At 44.3% G+C, this 15,419-nt stretch overlaps 1 protein-coding gene across 1 annotated transcript; it reads right to left on the bottom strand.

The window, feature by feature from the left end:
- Positions 1-7,813: 7,813 nt before the first annotated feature.
- On the bottom strand, positions 7,814-14,537 carry sult5a1 (sulfotransferase family 5A, member 1; the record flags this gene model as incomplete). Its single annotated transcript, XM_084437391.1, has 7 exons — positions 7,814-7,834; positions 10,876-11,054; positions 11,931-12,111; positions 13,121-13,218; positions 13,374-13,500; positions 13,865-14,073; positions 14,399-14,537. The coding sequence occupies 7 exons, from the start codon at positions 14,535-14,537 to the stop codon at positions 7,814-7,816; spliced, it is 954 nt and encodes a 317-aa protein (XP_084293517.1).
- Positions 14,538-15,419: the final 882 nt, after the last annotated feature.

Genomic DNA, 15,419 nt, shown 5'->3' with positions numbered 1-15,419 from the left:
TCTTGGGATCTGAGCCTGCAAAGTGAGAGAACCAGCTGTACAATTAAACAGATGACCATTCCTGTTACACCATTGAGGTGACTCAACACCACTCAACTACCATGAATATCACGTTGAATGGGGAGGCCTTTTTTTTAGCTGGCTGGTCGCAGGGTGCTGTGGTTGCACCTCTGGTGTTCCTGAAATATTAATACCCCTGTCATGGGTAGTTACTCACCAGCAGTCTCTCAGAGAGCTTCACCCTATTCAGCCCCCACACTCCTGCAATGCTGGACCTGTTATATGAGGAGACAGGGGTGGTAGGGGGGGTGCAGCACCAGGCATGAAGGGTGCTCTACAGAGCTACTGTAGGCTGTGGGGCTAGGGAGCATAGCTAGGAAGCATAGCTATAGGGTGTGGGGCTAGGGAGCATACGTAGCTAGGGTGTAGGGGCTAAGGTGCATAGGGTGTGGGGTTAGGAGGCACAGCTAGGATGTGGGGCTAGGGTACAGAGCTAGAGTGTAGGGGAAGGGTACAGAGCTAGGGCGTGGAGTTAGGATGCATAGCGGGTTTTGGGCTGGGGTGTGGGACTAGGGAGCATAACTAGGGTGTGGGGCTAGGGAGCATACAGTAGCTAGGGTGTCAGACTAGGGAGCATAGCTAGGGAGCATAGCTAGGATGTGGGGCTAGGGAACATAGTTAGGGAGCATAGCTAGGGTGTGGAGCTAGAGTGCATAGCTAGGATATGGGGCTATGGAGCATAGCTACTGTAGGGCGTGGGGCTAGGGAGCATACTGTAGCTAGGGAGCATAGCTAGGGTGTTGGGCAAGGGTGTGGAATTAGGGAGCATAGCTAGGGTGTTGGGCAGGGATATAGGAAAATATTCATGTTACTATGTTGCAATGGAAATTAAGTTAGAAAACTGCTTACAAACAATATATATTTATATATACTGCACTGTATGTGTGTGAGAGGAAAGACAGTGGAAAAACTACTGAGGGATACAAAACTGATACAAGTCAGTTAAAGATCAGTTGTGTCACTAACAGGAACCATGTGTTTTCGTGTTGTAAGAAGAGTCTAGACGTCTTGGACTAGGAAGCTTACATACCCTTATGAAACAGGAACACATCTGGGAGTGTTCCTCCTTGTGATATATATATGATTGTATTTTGTTTGTACATTCATCTCACCGCTAGTACAAATTTAGAGCGGGTAGTAGCAAATTCCACAACACTAGGGTGCATAGGTGGGGTTAGGGTGCATAGCTAGGGTGTGGGTCTTGAGTAGCCTGGCTCCAGCCGCTGAATCTGAATTTTCTCTCCGGGTTGGAATTCCAACCGGGCCAACCAGCATCCTTTGAATGCAATTTCAAATGCTGTGATTGGTTAGGGGATGAACCAATCGCTGAGGACTCACCCTCTTCGGTAACGCCCATCTCGGAAAACAGCTGCAATGGGAGCCTGTTCAGACTGAATAATGAAGTGAATGGAAATGCAACCAGAGCTAGAGATCAAGGTTAGGGTGTATGGGGAACGGGGTCAGGGTGTATGGGGAACGGGGTAAGGGTGTATGGGGAACGGGGTTAGGGTGTAGGGGGAACGGGGTCAGGGTGTATGGGGAACGGGGTTAGGGTGTAGGGGGAACAGTATCCGGTACAGCATGGCTGCAAGAGAACAGGAGAGAGTGCAGGTGTAGGCAGTAGGGCCGGGGAACATGGGGGAACTGTTTACTTCCAGGTCCCTGGAGCTGAACAAATAGAGGTGAGGTGAGGTGTGTGTGTGTGTGTGTGTGTGTGTGTGTGTGTGTGTGTGTGTGTGTGTGTGTGTGTGTGTGTGTGTGTGTGTGTGTGTGTGTGTGTGTGTGCATTAAACACTCCGTACGTCACCGCTACGCCCCTTGCCCATAGTGATGACCTATGGTACAGCACATCACTGCTACGTCAAGAAGTCCAATCATTGGAATCGAATGGATTTTCGATTAGACAGCTGAGTCATCCTCTCTGTTAGCTCAGTGAGGTAGTCAAGCACAAATAACACCCCATGTGTGCTCTCATCAACCGTCTCTGGGAAACAAAATACTGCTCTTCCTCTCTCTCTCTTTCACACAGACGCACACGCACGCACACACACACACCCCCCCACACACACACACACACACACTGGTCGAGGAAAATAAGACTTTCAAAAATAAACAATAGAATCACCTACGTGTCCTACTATGACAACCCACACACAGTCAACATAGAAGCAATGCTTTTTGTTCTAGATAACACAGTATGACAATGTGTGCTCCATGGCGAGTCTTTCCTCCCAGTAAATATATACATGTACACGTTATCTTAGATTGAGAAATAATATTAAACAGTCCTAAACTATCTGAAAGTATGCTCAGTCTTCTGTCTCCATACTGTAGCAAGTATGTCTATTGTGTCTTCAGTTCATTCTATTCAAAAGGCTGCTCATTTCGTGATCAGCTGGGCCAATGTGCCAACTGCTGCAGCTCGTTCTCTCATCAGCACACAGGAGGACAGAAGTCCCCCCTCCGCAACCAGACGGGGAGATTCAACCCAGATTTGAAAGCCCAGAGAACGTACTGAAGAAGCCCCTCCGGGAGGATCTGCTAGCTCCTATCCAGCGCCTGCCCTACATTTTTGTCCCTCGGTCTGATTCTAAGTTGCCTTTTTTCCCCTGCGCTCAAATTGAGGCAGGGCCTTAGTTGATATTTTTTTCCTTTTTGTGGACTCGACCTGGGCTCAAACCTGCCATTGGTGTGTGTTGCCTTCTTGCCCAAATGAGCTCTCTGATTGCCACAATACCTACACACACAAACACACACACACTCACACACACACACTTGCACACGCACACACTTTCTCTCGCTCTCTTTCTCTCTCTCCCCCTCAAACACACACACATGTACACAGTTCGGACTCATTGTCAGTAATAACTCTTCACATAACATCCTTAGGAGAAAAGAACACTCATCTTTGCTTCTGTGAAAGCGCCTGGAACTGTCTGCACTTGTATTACTGGAGACGGCGTCTGGAGCAGATCTGATCAGAGAAAACTAGATTGTGCATTTCCTGCAGAAAATGCATGTGGCTGCCAGCTGGGGACTCGGGTGCTCACCTCACCTGCTGTTTAGGTTGTCGAAGGGGGCGTGGCTGGTTTGGGTTTGGTCAGCAGCCAAAGCAAAACATAGAATCCCCTGGTTACGGTCTGTCTTACTGCTAGAGTAAGGCAGGGCAGCTGCGTTCCGAATCGCATACTTCTACTTCTTACTACCAGTACCTACTACAGCTGCCCTTAGAAAGTACGTACTTTGCAAGCAGTAGGCATCCAATTGGGACATACTACCTTGTCATAAAATTGCGCCTTGAAATTTGCCCACATCCGTCGCTGTCCATAACGCAACATTTGTCTACAGCTGTCACGACTCGCACATGTGACGCACATTTCCGCTGCGCACAGGATTGTGGGTCAGAATAGCCAGAAAAGCCTGCTGGCTTGCATACTGCAAAAAACGACCGGATGTAGTGGAAGTGGCTGGAGTGTCCACCGATCAACATTTTCCTCTGCTCTTAACCCATCCCATCGTCCTTCCCCCAACGGCAGCCGGGAGCAGACAGTAGGCAGCGTGCAGGGGACGCACCCGGGGGCCAACCAAGCGCTCCTGTCCGTCTTCGCCAGGGACGGACAGCGTTAGTGGTCTGTTCTTCTGCATGCTTTTTCATATTGGGTTCTTTATGGGGGAGAGAGAGAGAGAGAAAGGGAGATAGAGAGAGAGAGAGAGACAGACTGAGCTGCTCCTTGCTTAGGGACCAGGGTGATGTTGTCATAGTAATGAGATGTGAACGGACAGAGGGGAACAGATGCGGAGGGGCGGAGACATGGGAGGAGGTGTAGAGAAGGGGATGGAGGGGTAGAGAAGGGGATGGAGCGGTAGAGAAGGGGATGGAGGGGATGGAGGGGTAGAGAGGGGGATGGAGGGGTAGAGAAGGGGATGGAGGGGCGGAGAGAAGGATGGAATAGACTGATAGAAAATCGACAGAGAGGTCCTGTGGGCAAGAGAGGAAAGAAAATAAGTGACAGATGGAGTGAGAGAAGAGGAGAGGATGTGAGGGATGGAGGAATTTGGCGAACTAAAGGCCTGGGAGAACAGAAGGGACATGATGGACTAAGACAACATTACTGAAAATCCAGGCTTTGGCTTCTGTATCAAGAGAGGGAGAGGTTGAGAAGAGAGGACATGAGAGGAGAGGAAATGAGAGGAGAGATGAGAGGAGAGGAAATGAGAGGAGAGATGAGAGGAGAGAAGAGAGGAAAGAAAAGGAGAGTTGAAGAGAGTCAACTGGCCTTAATCAGGGAGTGTGGCAGCTTAATCATGGAGTGTGACAGCCATGGCATTTGCATGGCATTTAATCCCTGTCCACTTCCATTTAGCCAATCACAGTCCCCTGTGGTGTCACGACCTGAAAAAGCACTTGTCCACTGAGGGAACTGTGAAGATGTACAGCTCAGAGCCCCCTCCACCACCACAGACACAGACGAACACACATACACTCAGCACACTGTTATTGTAGGTGTATTCCCTTCCGTGGTTTCTTCTGAATGAGACACCTTTTGGGAGTCAGATTAATGACAAGTCTCGTACGTGAACGACAGGACAAGGACTTTCGTTTTACCTTTTACTCAAAGAAAATGCACAAAATTACAGGTCCACAACGCACGGTCAAAAAACGCTGTCGCTTCTAACTAAAGCTGGCTTCCAACTGACTCAGCCTACGCTTCCATTCAACTAAACTACTGCGGTCATGTGACATCTAGAGGAGTGTTCAGAATACAGTTACAACACTTTTATTTAATCACTTAAACATTACGCATTCTGCATTACGAATCCAGCCTCATACTGTCCACATTTCAAAGTGTCCTTGGGCAAGACACTGAGGGGGCCCTTCAGCCCCCAGCAGGACAACAGAAGCCCCTGATGACAGAGCAGGAGACTGCTCCTGGGCTACACTGTTGGACGCCAATCACTGGATAACATGGAGCCACCGATTCCCTTGGCTGTTCAGACTGCCTTCAGATCACCACCGCATGCTATAATATACAATCCACAAAACAGTGTTTTCATTCTAATTCTGTAATTACATCACAGCTCTACTCCACTCCTGCAACACTGAATGGAGCTAGTAATCAAGTAATATCTGTCAATCTATGGCGCTCCTTTGTGCCAGCGGCCATCACTCAGTGTCTGAGTGTTGTTGATGTGTGATTACTCATGAAGTGCTCCGACTGGGGTGCATTCGGGACCCCGGGACGTGCCCTAGTGGCAGCCTCGCGCTGCGCAGCCCAGGTGAGGATGCCACTGTATGTGTGTGTGTGTGTGTGTGTGTGTGTGTGTGTGTGTGTGTATGTATGCATGCATGCATGCTTTCTATATTTGTGTAGACTATGTATATATTTTGTATAATTAAATTTAATCTATTATGTGTATTCTCTATGTATATTCTTTATTCCACTGTATTTCTTCCCACTGCTGAAACCCCAAATTTCCCCTACAGGGATTAAAGAATACAGTATATCTACAGTATATATCTAATCCACATTCAATTACCGTCAATGTTACAGTACATGCACAAGGATACGCTATCTAAATTTGATAATCAGCTTTCCTCAAACAAGACTTTTCACTCACTCACTCCAATGGTGTGATAAGGACTTCAGTTCAGTTATCAATCAATTCAGTCAATTCAGTTATCTCTGCTGTGTGTGATGTGAGAGGCCAAGAGGAGATGGGTCTCAGGGCATGATTGATGAACATTTTAAACAGTTTGAAGAATGCTGACTTTGTAATATAAAATGTTGAAGTAACAGCAAAGTAGGAGGAAACCGTTGATGAGGAATATATAATGTATGTTTTTGCAGACTTAGTGTTCTGAAATCCTGTCTCCCATATGACAAGACGTCTACCATTTGTCACATTGTTGAACTACCCTCTCTCTCTCAGTAGCAGCAGCTACAACTGGACCGCTCCCTGTGGAGAGCGGGGTGCTGGACCACCAGCCTACCTCACTCTCACCATCTGTGTCACCCGAGAGAGACAGTTCAAACTGGGAAGCTGGAGGAGAGTTCGACAGCCGTGCTGGGTCGGGCTGCCGTCAGGACTGACCTGAGCTGACCCGTCTTACCTGTCCTAGTGTAGAGGCGCTCTAGTGTAGAGGCGCTCTAGTGTAGAGGCGCTCTAGCATAGAGGCGCTCTATTGTAGAGGTGCTCTAGTGTAGAGGTGCTCTAGTGTAGAGGCGTACCGGTACCCGTTGATGCATTTCACAGCCGTGGCTCCCGGTTCTCTTGCCCCTACAGCTCAGACTGGTGTTGGCAACCCCCCCCCAATAGCGAACCCTAGGTATACAACTGGCTAAATTGACTCTGATTGAGTGGAGACCTGTGCCACTGATTCATGCCCAGGGTAATGGAGACTAAAAATGTGAATGCATACTCTGTGCCGTGTCATGATTTTAAAGATATTATAAAGTTTTAAATAATGGTCCAGTCCTGCTGACAAGACTCATATTTGAAATTTGTCTCTTCTTCCTCCTATCTCATGCACACTTCCCCATAGTTTAATTTAGCTTAGCTCTTGGCCTTTATGCACAGTTTGTCTTTAGGGGAGTATCCCAGTATAGTTGTACTTAAAATGTGTCAGTTTGTTCCCCACTGGTAACTCTTAGTAGAGCGTCAAGCAACTCTTAGTACAGCTTCAAGCTAGATCAGGCCAGCGTGCTCCTAATTTGTAGCAGGTACTGTACTGGTACTGTTCATCTTGTTTGCATCTTTTCATCTGACCAGTCTTGTCTGCTAATCAGTCCCACCCGTGTTCAATCAATTCAGTGAATCTATGCTCCGTCCAGAGTCCCACAACTCATTCCCATCACAGTATGTAGGCCTAATGTTTATCAAGGATTCCTATGGTGTAGATGAGCTGTGACATGTACAGTATCCTTGTTTTTCTTAGTTGGATCTGAAGCATGCTCTCATTCACTGCAAAATCTCCAATGTTCATGAAAAAATGACATTTCAGTGACATGGTACATTTCAGAATTATACAGTATCTCAAATACAATTTGACATTATTTTGAATTATGTCCTCTTCCTGTCCCCCTCAAACTATTGCTCATATGGGAAAAAAATAATAATAATACCCGCAATCCTATAGAGCAACAACGCAAGCTCCACCAATCAGACGTCACTGTTGGCAACCACACCCAATCCCCCCCCAGGACTACATCCGGCCAAATTGTTTGATTTGTCACTGATTCAGCACATCCGCAGGTACTCTGCTATTGGGAAGACAAGCCAAAAAACATTTATTTTACCTGGTTAAATAATTTCAAACCCCAGCCAGTTTGTCACTCATGAAGATGATGGATACATACATGAAGGTTGCCACATACCTCGTGTGATTTAAGTGTTTGAGAGCGTTCCTTTGTAGAACTTTTTGTAGAAGGTTTTATTAGATCAAGCAAAGGCCAAACTGCCAGCTTCTTGGCTTAAGAACATGACCTTCCCTTGGTGTCTATGGTTGTAAGTTCAAGCTCCGGATGATGCAGAATAAACATGCTAATGCCTACTCAGGCATTATACTGTTTGGATTTCAAACGTGATTTTAAAGAGATTTTTTAATTTAAGAAGCGAGGGTCCAGGCAGAGACCCTTGTGTACTTGTCTTTTGGCATCTCCTTCCTTTTCCTCCTCAAACCGCCTGGCCCAGTCCAGTGCTGCGCAGCAGCTGTATTTGTATGATTATTCTAAGGATCTCCATTAGCTGATGCCTAGATGACAATGTAGTCTCCCTGGGGTCAAAGACAAAACATTACATAACATAGAAGAGAACTTTCATTCTTATTGTGTCTGTTAGTCCCCTCCTTCCACTGTGGATATACTAAATAATGGACTCCTCTGTGCAGCGATGTAGGGCTGGCTTTTAACCAGAGCTACAAGCTTCGGGTTTTGGTTCTTTTATGAAGCAAGCTTTGGAAAGAGCGTTCAGAGCAGTTTGATCATTGAAGTTGCCTGGGCCAATCTACGTCAATGGCATCTCGGTCTGACGCATGCAGCTGTATCACACACTCTCTCACTCTAGCGCACACACACACACAGATTTGCTCTTTCTCACTCACTGCCCCTGCTCTCTCTCTCCCCCCAAAACATACGTACACAGACCTTAACCGCATATTCCTGAATCATATGTTAAAAATGTCCAATGGGACTAAGGCATCCAAGTTAAATTCAAATATTCCATGCTCTAGGAGCACCACAATTAACACAAAGTTTAGTGTTGACTCAACCAATCCTGAGACCTAGTCTGGTGATGACTAGCATACTATGTGATGCGGGAAGCTACTAAGTTTCGTAGCTTTTGTGAGATAGCTTTATATACATACAGGAGCCAGTGCTGTGCCCTCCTAGTGGCCAAGGACAGCCAATCCACTGCCTAATACAAATGTGTGTGTGTCACAATACAATTGTCTGTCTGTATATCTGTCTGTTGCCTGGCAACATATGGCAACTGTGCCTGGCAACTGTGTGTGACCACGCACACTAGAAAGTCAAGTGCTTTCCCCTCCTCGGAGGCCTGGTGCAACACAAAACCCCTTCCTCTTGTAATCAGGAACCATTCTCATCAGAGAAAAGCTTGTGTATCCTTTTACTGTATATGATGAGCTATGACTAAATTCTAAAGTGCAGCGAGGGAAAGAGTGCCGGCCTAATGCGCTTTCTTGTGTAGCCTCCCCCTCAGCCGTCTGTTTTTCTGGTCAGTTTATACTAGATATAGACATACAGTATATAGACACATGCCTTAAAGGAGTGATAAAGGGAAAATGCATGTTTAGCCCTGTTTTAAGGTTACTTATGATCATATACAATGGTTCAGATCAAAAAGTTGACAAAACTAGCACTTTTGAGAAAGTCTGATAATTGCTCTACCACCGTTTTGGTCATACAATGGATGTGGGTGGTCACCTTGAAAAATCATTCAAAAACATGTTAAACTCTCGATTTTAAAGACAAGAAACTCACCGAGGTGTTAGTTGGCGTTCTGACATATAATTCGCCATAAAGTAAGATTCTAGTTCATCTGGAAAGGCTTTTTTAAATATTTAGCATAGAACAATTTAGTCGCAGCACATACATGTGTAAACCTCCACAAACTAGGTAGCCTAGCAACATAAACAATAACAATAGTTTCCATAAGTAGTTCCGCTTGCTGAATCCCCTCTGCGGATTGATCTACACATCTACAACGGTCGCTTCAATACAAGTCAATGGATTTCATAAAATGATCAATATAACCCTACAGGATTCATACTTTGCGGCAAATTTGATGTCAGAACACCAACGGACACCAATTATCCCCTCGGTGAGCCTCTTGTCTTTGAAATCAAGAGTTTAACATGTTTTTGAATGATTTTTCAAGGTGCCCACCCACATCAATTGTATGACCTAAATCGTGGTAGAGTAATTATCAGACTTTCTCAAAAGTGCTAGTTTTGTCAACGTTTTGATCTGAACCATTGTATATGATCATAAGTAACCTTAAAACAGGGCTAAACATGCATTTTCCCTTTACTACTGTACTCCTTTAACGGCACACACACTGCACTCACTGTACATAACACCGCTCATTCACCACACTACACTCTGCACACAAACTGTACATACACTTACCACACCCCATTCTGTAGTATCCTTTTTTGGGTCTTTTTATTTTTTTTATTTTTACAGTATATCGTAATTTATACATTGCACTGCATTTTGTTGCACTGTTTTTTATATTTTGTATTTGCACTGTTTTTTGTACTGCTTTGCACTGTCATGTATTTGGCACTGTCCTGTCCTGCACCCTGTCCTATGCGGTCTACAACAGCATTTGCCTTTACCCTAGTCAAATTCTTAGTACGTATGAACCATGTACATGCTGTAGCAATAAAGAGATCTTGAATCTTGAATTCTGAATGTAGACCTGAGCTATAATTAGCACTCAGAAGCATGATCACTCAATGTGTCTTAACACCCACAACAAACACCCATGTTCCCACGTCAAGTGTGATGTGTGTGATGCACATGCACGACTACAACCAACTATATTCCTACTATGACCTTTTATGTGTTTCGTGCACTGTCTTGATTCTTTTAATGTCTCATGTAAAGCACTTTGAATTGCCTTGTTGCTGAAATGTGCTATACAAATAAACTTGCCTTGCGTTGCCTTGTCTTACAGACCACTTTCTCTTCCTATTTTTACCACTACTTCCAGTTGTGTTGTAGCTTGCTAAACATAGTGATAGTTCTAATATTGATTAAACTTCTAAACTTGGATAGTGGATGGGGGCAGGTGGATGACAGCAACTGGATGACAGCGTTGATGGAACAAGCGTGCTTTATTCATAAGACCCACATTAAGATGGAAAGTATCAACCTTAATTCACTCAGCTTCATATTTAAATGTATGGAAATAACCAGCCACTAGACAGACATAGTAGGTCACAGATGTGTTTAAAATGATCAGTTCATCACTGAGATATCTTCTGAATATCTTACTGTACAGTTTCATCTTGTCTGGCTTTTTACGTTTTCTGACCAGTGCTGTGTGTTATTACTCAACACATATTAGACCATATGTTGGTCCTTTTTTTCTGAACACACTGTGGCGGATCCTGAAAGCTGCATGCACACAACAAGACAGCTTAGTCTATACGAGGTCGTATAGACGTCGATAAAGACGTCGATATCTCAAATTGCAAGTACTGCTGTTGTAAAGAGCTCCAGCTCTTCTAGGGAGACAGACAGACAGAAGAGGTACTGATCAGGTACTTCTTCAGACAGGTGGTACTGTGGTCTTGAAGGGTGTATCCTCCATGGAAAACGCCCCCTCACTGGAACACGCCCGGCCCTCTGTATGCCCCTCCCACAGGAAGTTCTGAGAGCAGTCCTTCATCTTGAAGCTGTAAACACTGTTGAAGTGACGACTCTGCTGCTCTGTGAAAGTGTTTTTCCAGTCTCCAATCGTACCTGGAAATCACACCACAGGACACACATGATAACCAGAAGAAAAGAGAAGAGAGAGAAGAGAAGACGGTAACACTTTATTTTAGGGGGTCGAAATTAACTAGTAATATCCTAATAATAAGGTGGTAATTACCTAGTAATTTCTTAGAAATACGGTTGAAATTACCTAGTAATTTCCTCATAATAAGGTGGTAATTATCAAGTTATTTTTTAGAAATAAGGTGGCAATATACTAGTAATAAGGTGGTATTTTATCAAGTAATTTAATATAAATAAGGTGACAGTAAGCAGCAATAATGTCAAAGTAATGAGGTGATACAACCCCTTGTAAAGTGGAGAGAATTATCATAAGTTAATTTGTAATAAGGTGATTGTTTCTTAGTAATTTCTTGGTAATTTCTCAGGAACAGCCCCCTAAAATAAAGTGTGTTCCTAATGTGGAATTTCCAAGTAATGTCTAGGTAATTTCTTATGAAGAGCCCCCTAAAATAAAGTGCGTTTCTATGGCATAATTTCCAGGTAATTTCTTGGTAATTTCTCAGGAACAGCCCCCTAAAATAAAGTGTGTTCCTACTGTGTAATTTCCAAGTAATTACTTGGTAATTTCTCAGGAACAGCCCCCTAAAATAACCTTATTACAAATTAACTTATGATAATTCTCTCCACTTTACAAGGAGTTGTATCACCTCATTACTTTCACATTATTGCTGCTTACTGTCACCTTATATTAAATTATTTGATAAAATACCACCTTATTACTAGTATATTACCACCTTATTTCTAAAAAAATAACTTGATAATTAGCACCTTATTATTAGGAAATTACTAGTTAATTTCAACCGTATTTCTAAGAAGGCGGGCTATGTAAGACAGCCTCACCTTTTCTCATGAAGCGTCCCTTTCTGTGGTCCATGATGTCCTGGGGGATCAGTGTGTAGTTGACCATCGCATTGCCTTTCATACTGTTGAAGTTGCAGTGGTGCGCACAGCTGTTCACCTCCTCCACCGTTAGGGGGCACTGCAGGAAAGAGCTCACCCTCTCGATGGAGGCTCGCAGATCCTGAGGGAAGACAGTGGTTTCATCAAACTTAAACTTATGAAAAAGCGACTACACTACAACGTTATAGGCTCAGAAAAAAACAAAATTTTAGGATACCCCCCGGACCTCGGAAAATGTGGCTATAAACAAACCAGTCCTCGGTGCAAAAAAGGTTGGGGACCCCTGGTATATAGGTGTATACAGTACATGTTTGTTCAGAGTATTCTCAAGGAAGGTTTATTGTCAGATCACATCTACAGTAGGAAAAAGTTCTCACTTCTTAATCAACATTTGTGTAGGCTAAAACTATACAATTAGTGATAATGTGAATGCATGCGAATAAGCCTATTGGTTAATTTTGTTGTTTGTCATGTATGAATTCCATTAATATATATATATATATATATATATATATATATATATACATACAGTATACACACATATTATGATTATTTTTTAGCCCTTTACCATGGAGCCCCTGTAATTATGCTAAGGACCACAGGGGGTCCATGGACCCCTGGTTGAGAAACACTGGCTTAGAGCTACCTGCCTGTAGCGACTCTAGTGACCTACTGGATATACTTCTGAAGAAGACAAACACACAGAAGCTCAGAGAGACCACATGATGTTGATGCAAGTCTGCTTATGTCACAACAGACTGACACAACCACATGAGCAACAGAAAATGAACTCTACGGGTTGGTTACTCAACGATTGTGGCAAGCCTATATCTAACCAATATCTATGGTGGAGGAACTAAACCTATGTCTAATGTAGACAAATGGAACAAAACTTTATCGGTGCTTCTTACAATATAATATTCCTAATAATAATAAAACTTTATTTGTATAGCACCTTTCATACAACAAAATGCAGCTCAAAGTGCTTTACAACAGGGAAATTACATGCACAGAGTGCTTCACATAAAAATATACATAAAATGAGCATAAAAACAGGGAAAATGAGAGGGAAGATAAGACAGTAAAAATAAAGACAATAACAGCTTGCAGGCATTGCTGAGTTGACCTACCAGCCACATTTGTTCATAGGAGATACAGAGGAGATTGTCCATGACTCCTACTTGGCTGGTCCACCCTTTCACGTGATCGAACCAGGACCCAAAGTTAACTGCAAAAACAGGTGGGGGGTGGGGATTATTACACTCACAACTTGGACACCAATCTATTTATGACTGTAGACAGTACACTGCGTGTAATACCATGCCCCTATCCATAGAATATATGATCCATACGGTATCTAGATCTGTACACAGTTCGTCTTACGTTTGCCCTCCAGAAACATGTCCAGGAATTCTTGAAACGAGCAAGGCTCAGGAAGAAAGTTGGCCATTTTGTGGAAGTGATAGAAGGAGACGACTACGTCTTTGGGGTTTCTGCTTACATAAATGATCTGAGAAAGAGAGGTCAGGGAACAGAGATGACGTTTAAAAATGTCTGTCATTTCCTCATTGCAACCCACATTACCATACCCATGGACTGCAACTTTCTCCACAACCCACAGCAATTTCACAAGGACTCTACTCAAAGACCTAGCTGGCTTCAGCCATAGTTCATTAATTTATCATCTCTTCTGTGAGGCAGTGACGCAGCAGAAGCGAGAAGCAGAAGCGAGGACACGGACACCCAAACCCCAATGTTAGTTCTATCCCAGCTCTAGTACACCCCGGCTAATCCTACTAACAACAGCTGATCTCTGTGGGTTTTCCAGAGAATACTCCGTTCATAAACAGATAGAGAGGTACATGTAAGCTGACCTTGGCTTTGGAGCCCCGCAGTGCGGGACCCAGCAGGTGATAGGGCAGGTGTGTGGTGAGGAGGCGGGGCCCCTTGGAGGCCTCCAGCACCTGGCTGCTGTAGTACTGCTCCAGCCAGGGGGCCCGGGCCCAGTTTGGGACTGTCTGGGACCGCTGAGGGTCCCCGCGGCTGGACACCAGGGTCACCACCTCCTGCATCCAGGTGGTGCCTGTTCGATTATGTGTGAGAGAGAGAGAAACGGGCAGTTGTGGTCAGTATGTACAGAGACAGATGGTTAGATGGGAGGACGGACAGACAGACAGACAGACAGACAGACAGACAGACAGACAGACAGACAGACAGACAGACAGACACATACAGTACATATTCTACAGACAGACTGACAGACAGACTACAGGCATACAGACAGACTTTACAGACAAATTGTACAGACAGACAGATTTTACAGTACAGATTCAATAGACTGACAGACATCTCCGGCATCACCACGGATTTGTGGTGATTCATCAAGTGTTGTTTCCTTCTCTACTCACCTGACTTGGGGTAGGTGACGATGATGGTGTCGGAGTCCTGGAACTGGAAGTTCAGGGCGTTCAGCAGGGACTCCTGGGTATGCAAGTGTCCAGAGAAGGAAATACCCTGGAACATCTCTGTCACATCTAGACGAGCCATGTCTGGTAGGCTGCTGGCTGGCTGGCGGGCTGGCTGTAAGTAGACTCTCCCTCAATAGCAGACTTACTTTAAATAACCAGAAAGAGGAAGTGGGTGTGTTCCACAGTGTGTCACTTTGAAAATATAATAGGGGTTTACAGAAACAGATGGACAATGTACAGGTCAGCCTTGGTGCCCATCACCAATATTATTCTCTTCCATGTCGTAATTTAATTCAAAATGTCTTTATTTGTCACGTGTAATGTGTACAGTTACAGTGAAATGATGCTGCCGGCTCCAAGATTATGCTCAATACAGATAAATTAAAAGATACACATACATTTAAGTTTTGGAAGTGCAAATCATAAATACTTGCAATAATAAACACATTTCATGAAATGAAATAAAATGTATATTTTTCTAAACACATTTTATTACAAAAATACAAATATAATAAAACAAGAAACAATTCCAACAATTGAAGTGGTCGGCTACTTAAAAGTACAAGAAGCAGAGCTGCTAAGTTAAAACATGCGATTAATAAGAGCAGTAAATTGTTCACTGCCCCAGTCATGCTACAAGTGCACCTGGTCAGTAACAGTGATTGTGTACAGGATGAATCATGTATCAGTAGAGGTGTCACGCGTTTGGGCCGTTTCAACTCCCCCCCATTGACAACTAATTTTCGGCTCTTGAGCCCAAGTAGGTGGAGTTCTCCCGCTTATTTTTACCCTGGAGAAATAAGCGGTCCTGAGCAAAAGTCCAAAAAAACACTGGAGGTGAATGGGTGGCTGTGTTTGTACAGCTCTGTGGCAGCACCCACCTTGGGTCGTAGCTGGTGGAGGTAAGTGCAATGCACTCCAGGCTCTCCCCCGCACACCCCAGTCCAAACCCTGTGTCTCT

This window comes from Borostomias antarcticus (genome assembly GCF_949987555.1).
Source record: "Borostomias antarcticus genome assembly, chromosome: 4".
NCBI lineage: Eukaryota > Metazoa > Chordata > Actinopteri > Stomiiformes > Stomiidae > Borostomias > Borostomias antarcticus.
This window is presented reverse-complemented; position numbering and strand designations above follow the sequence as displayed.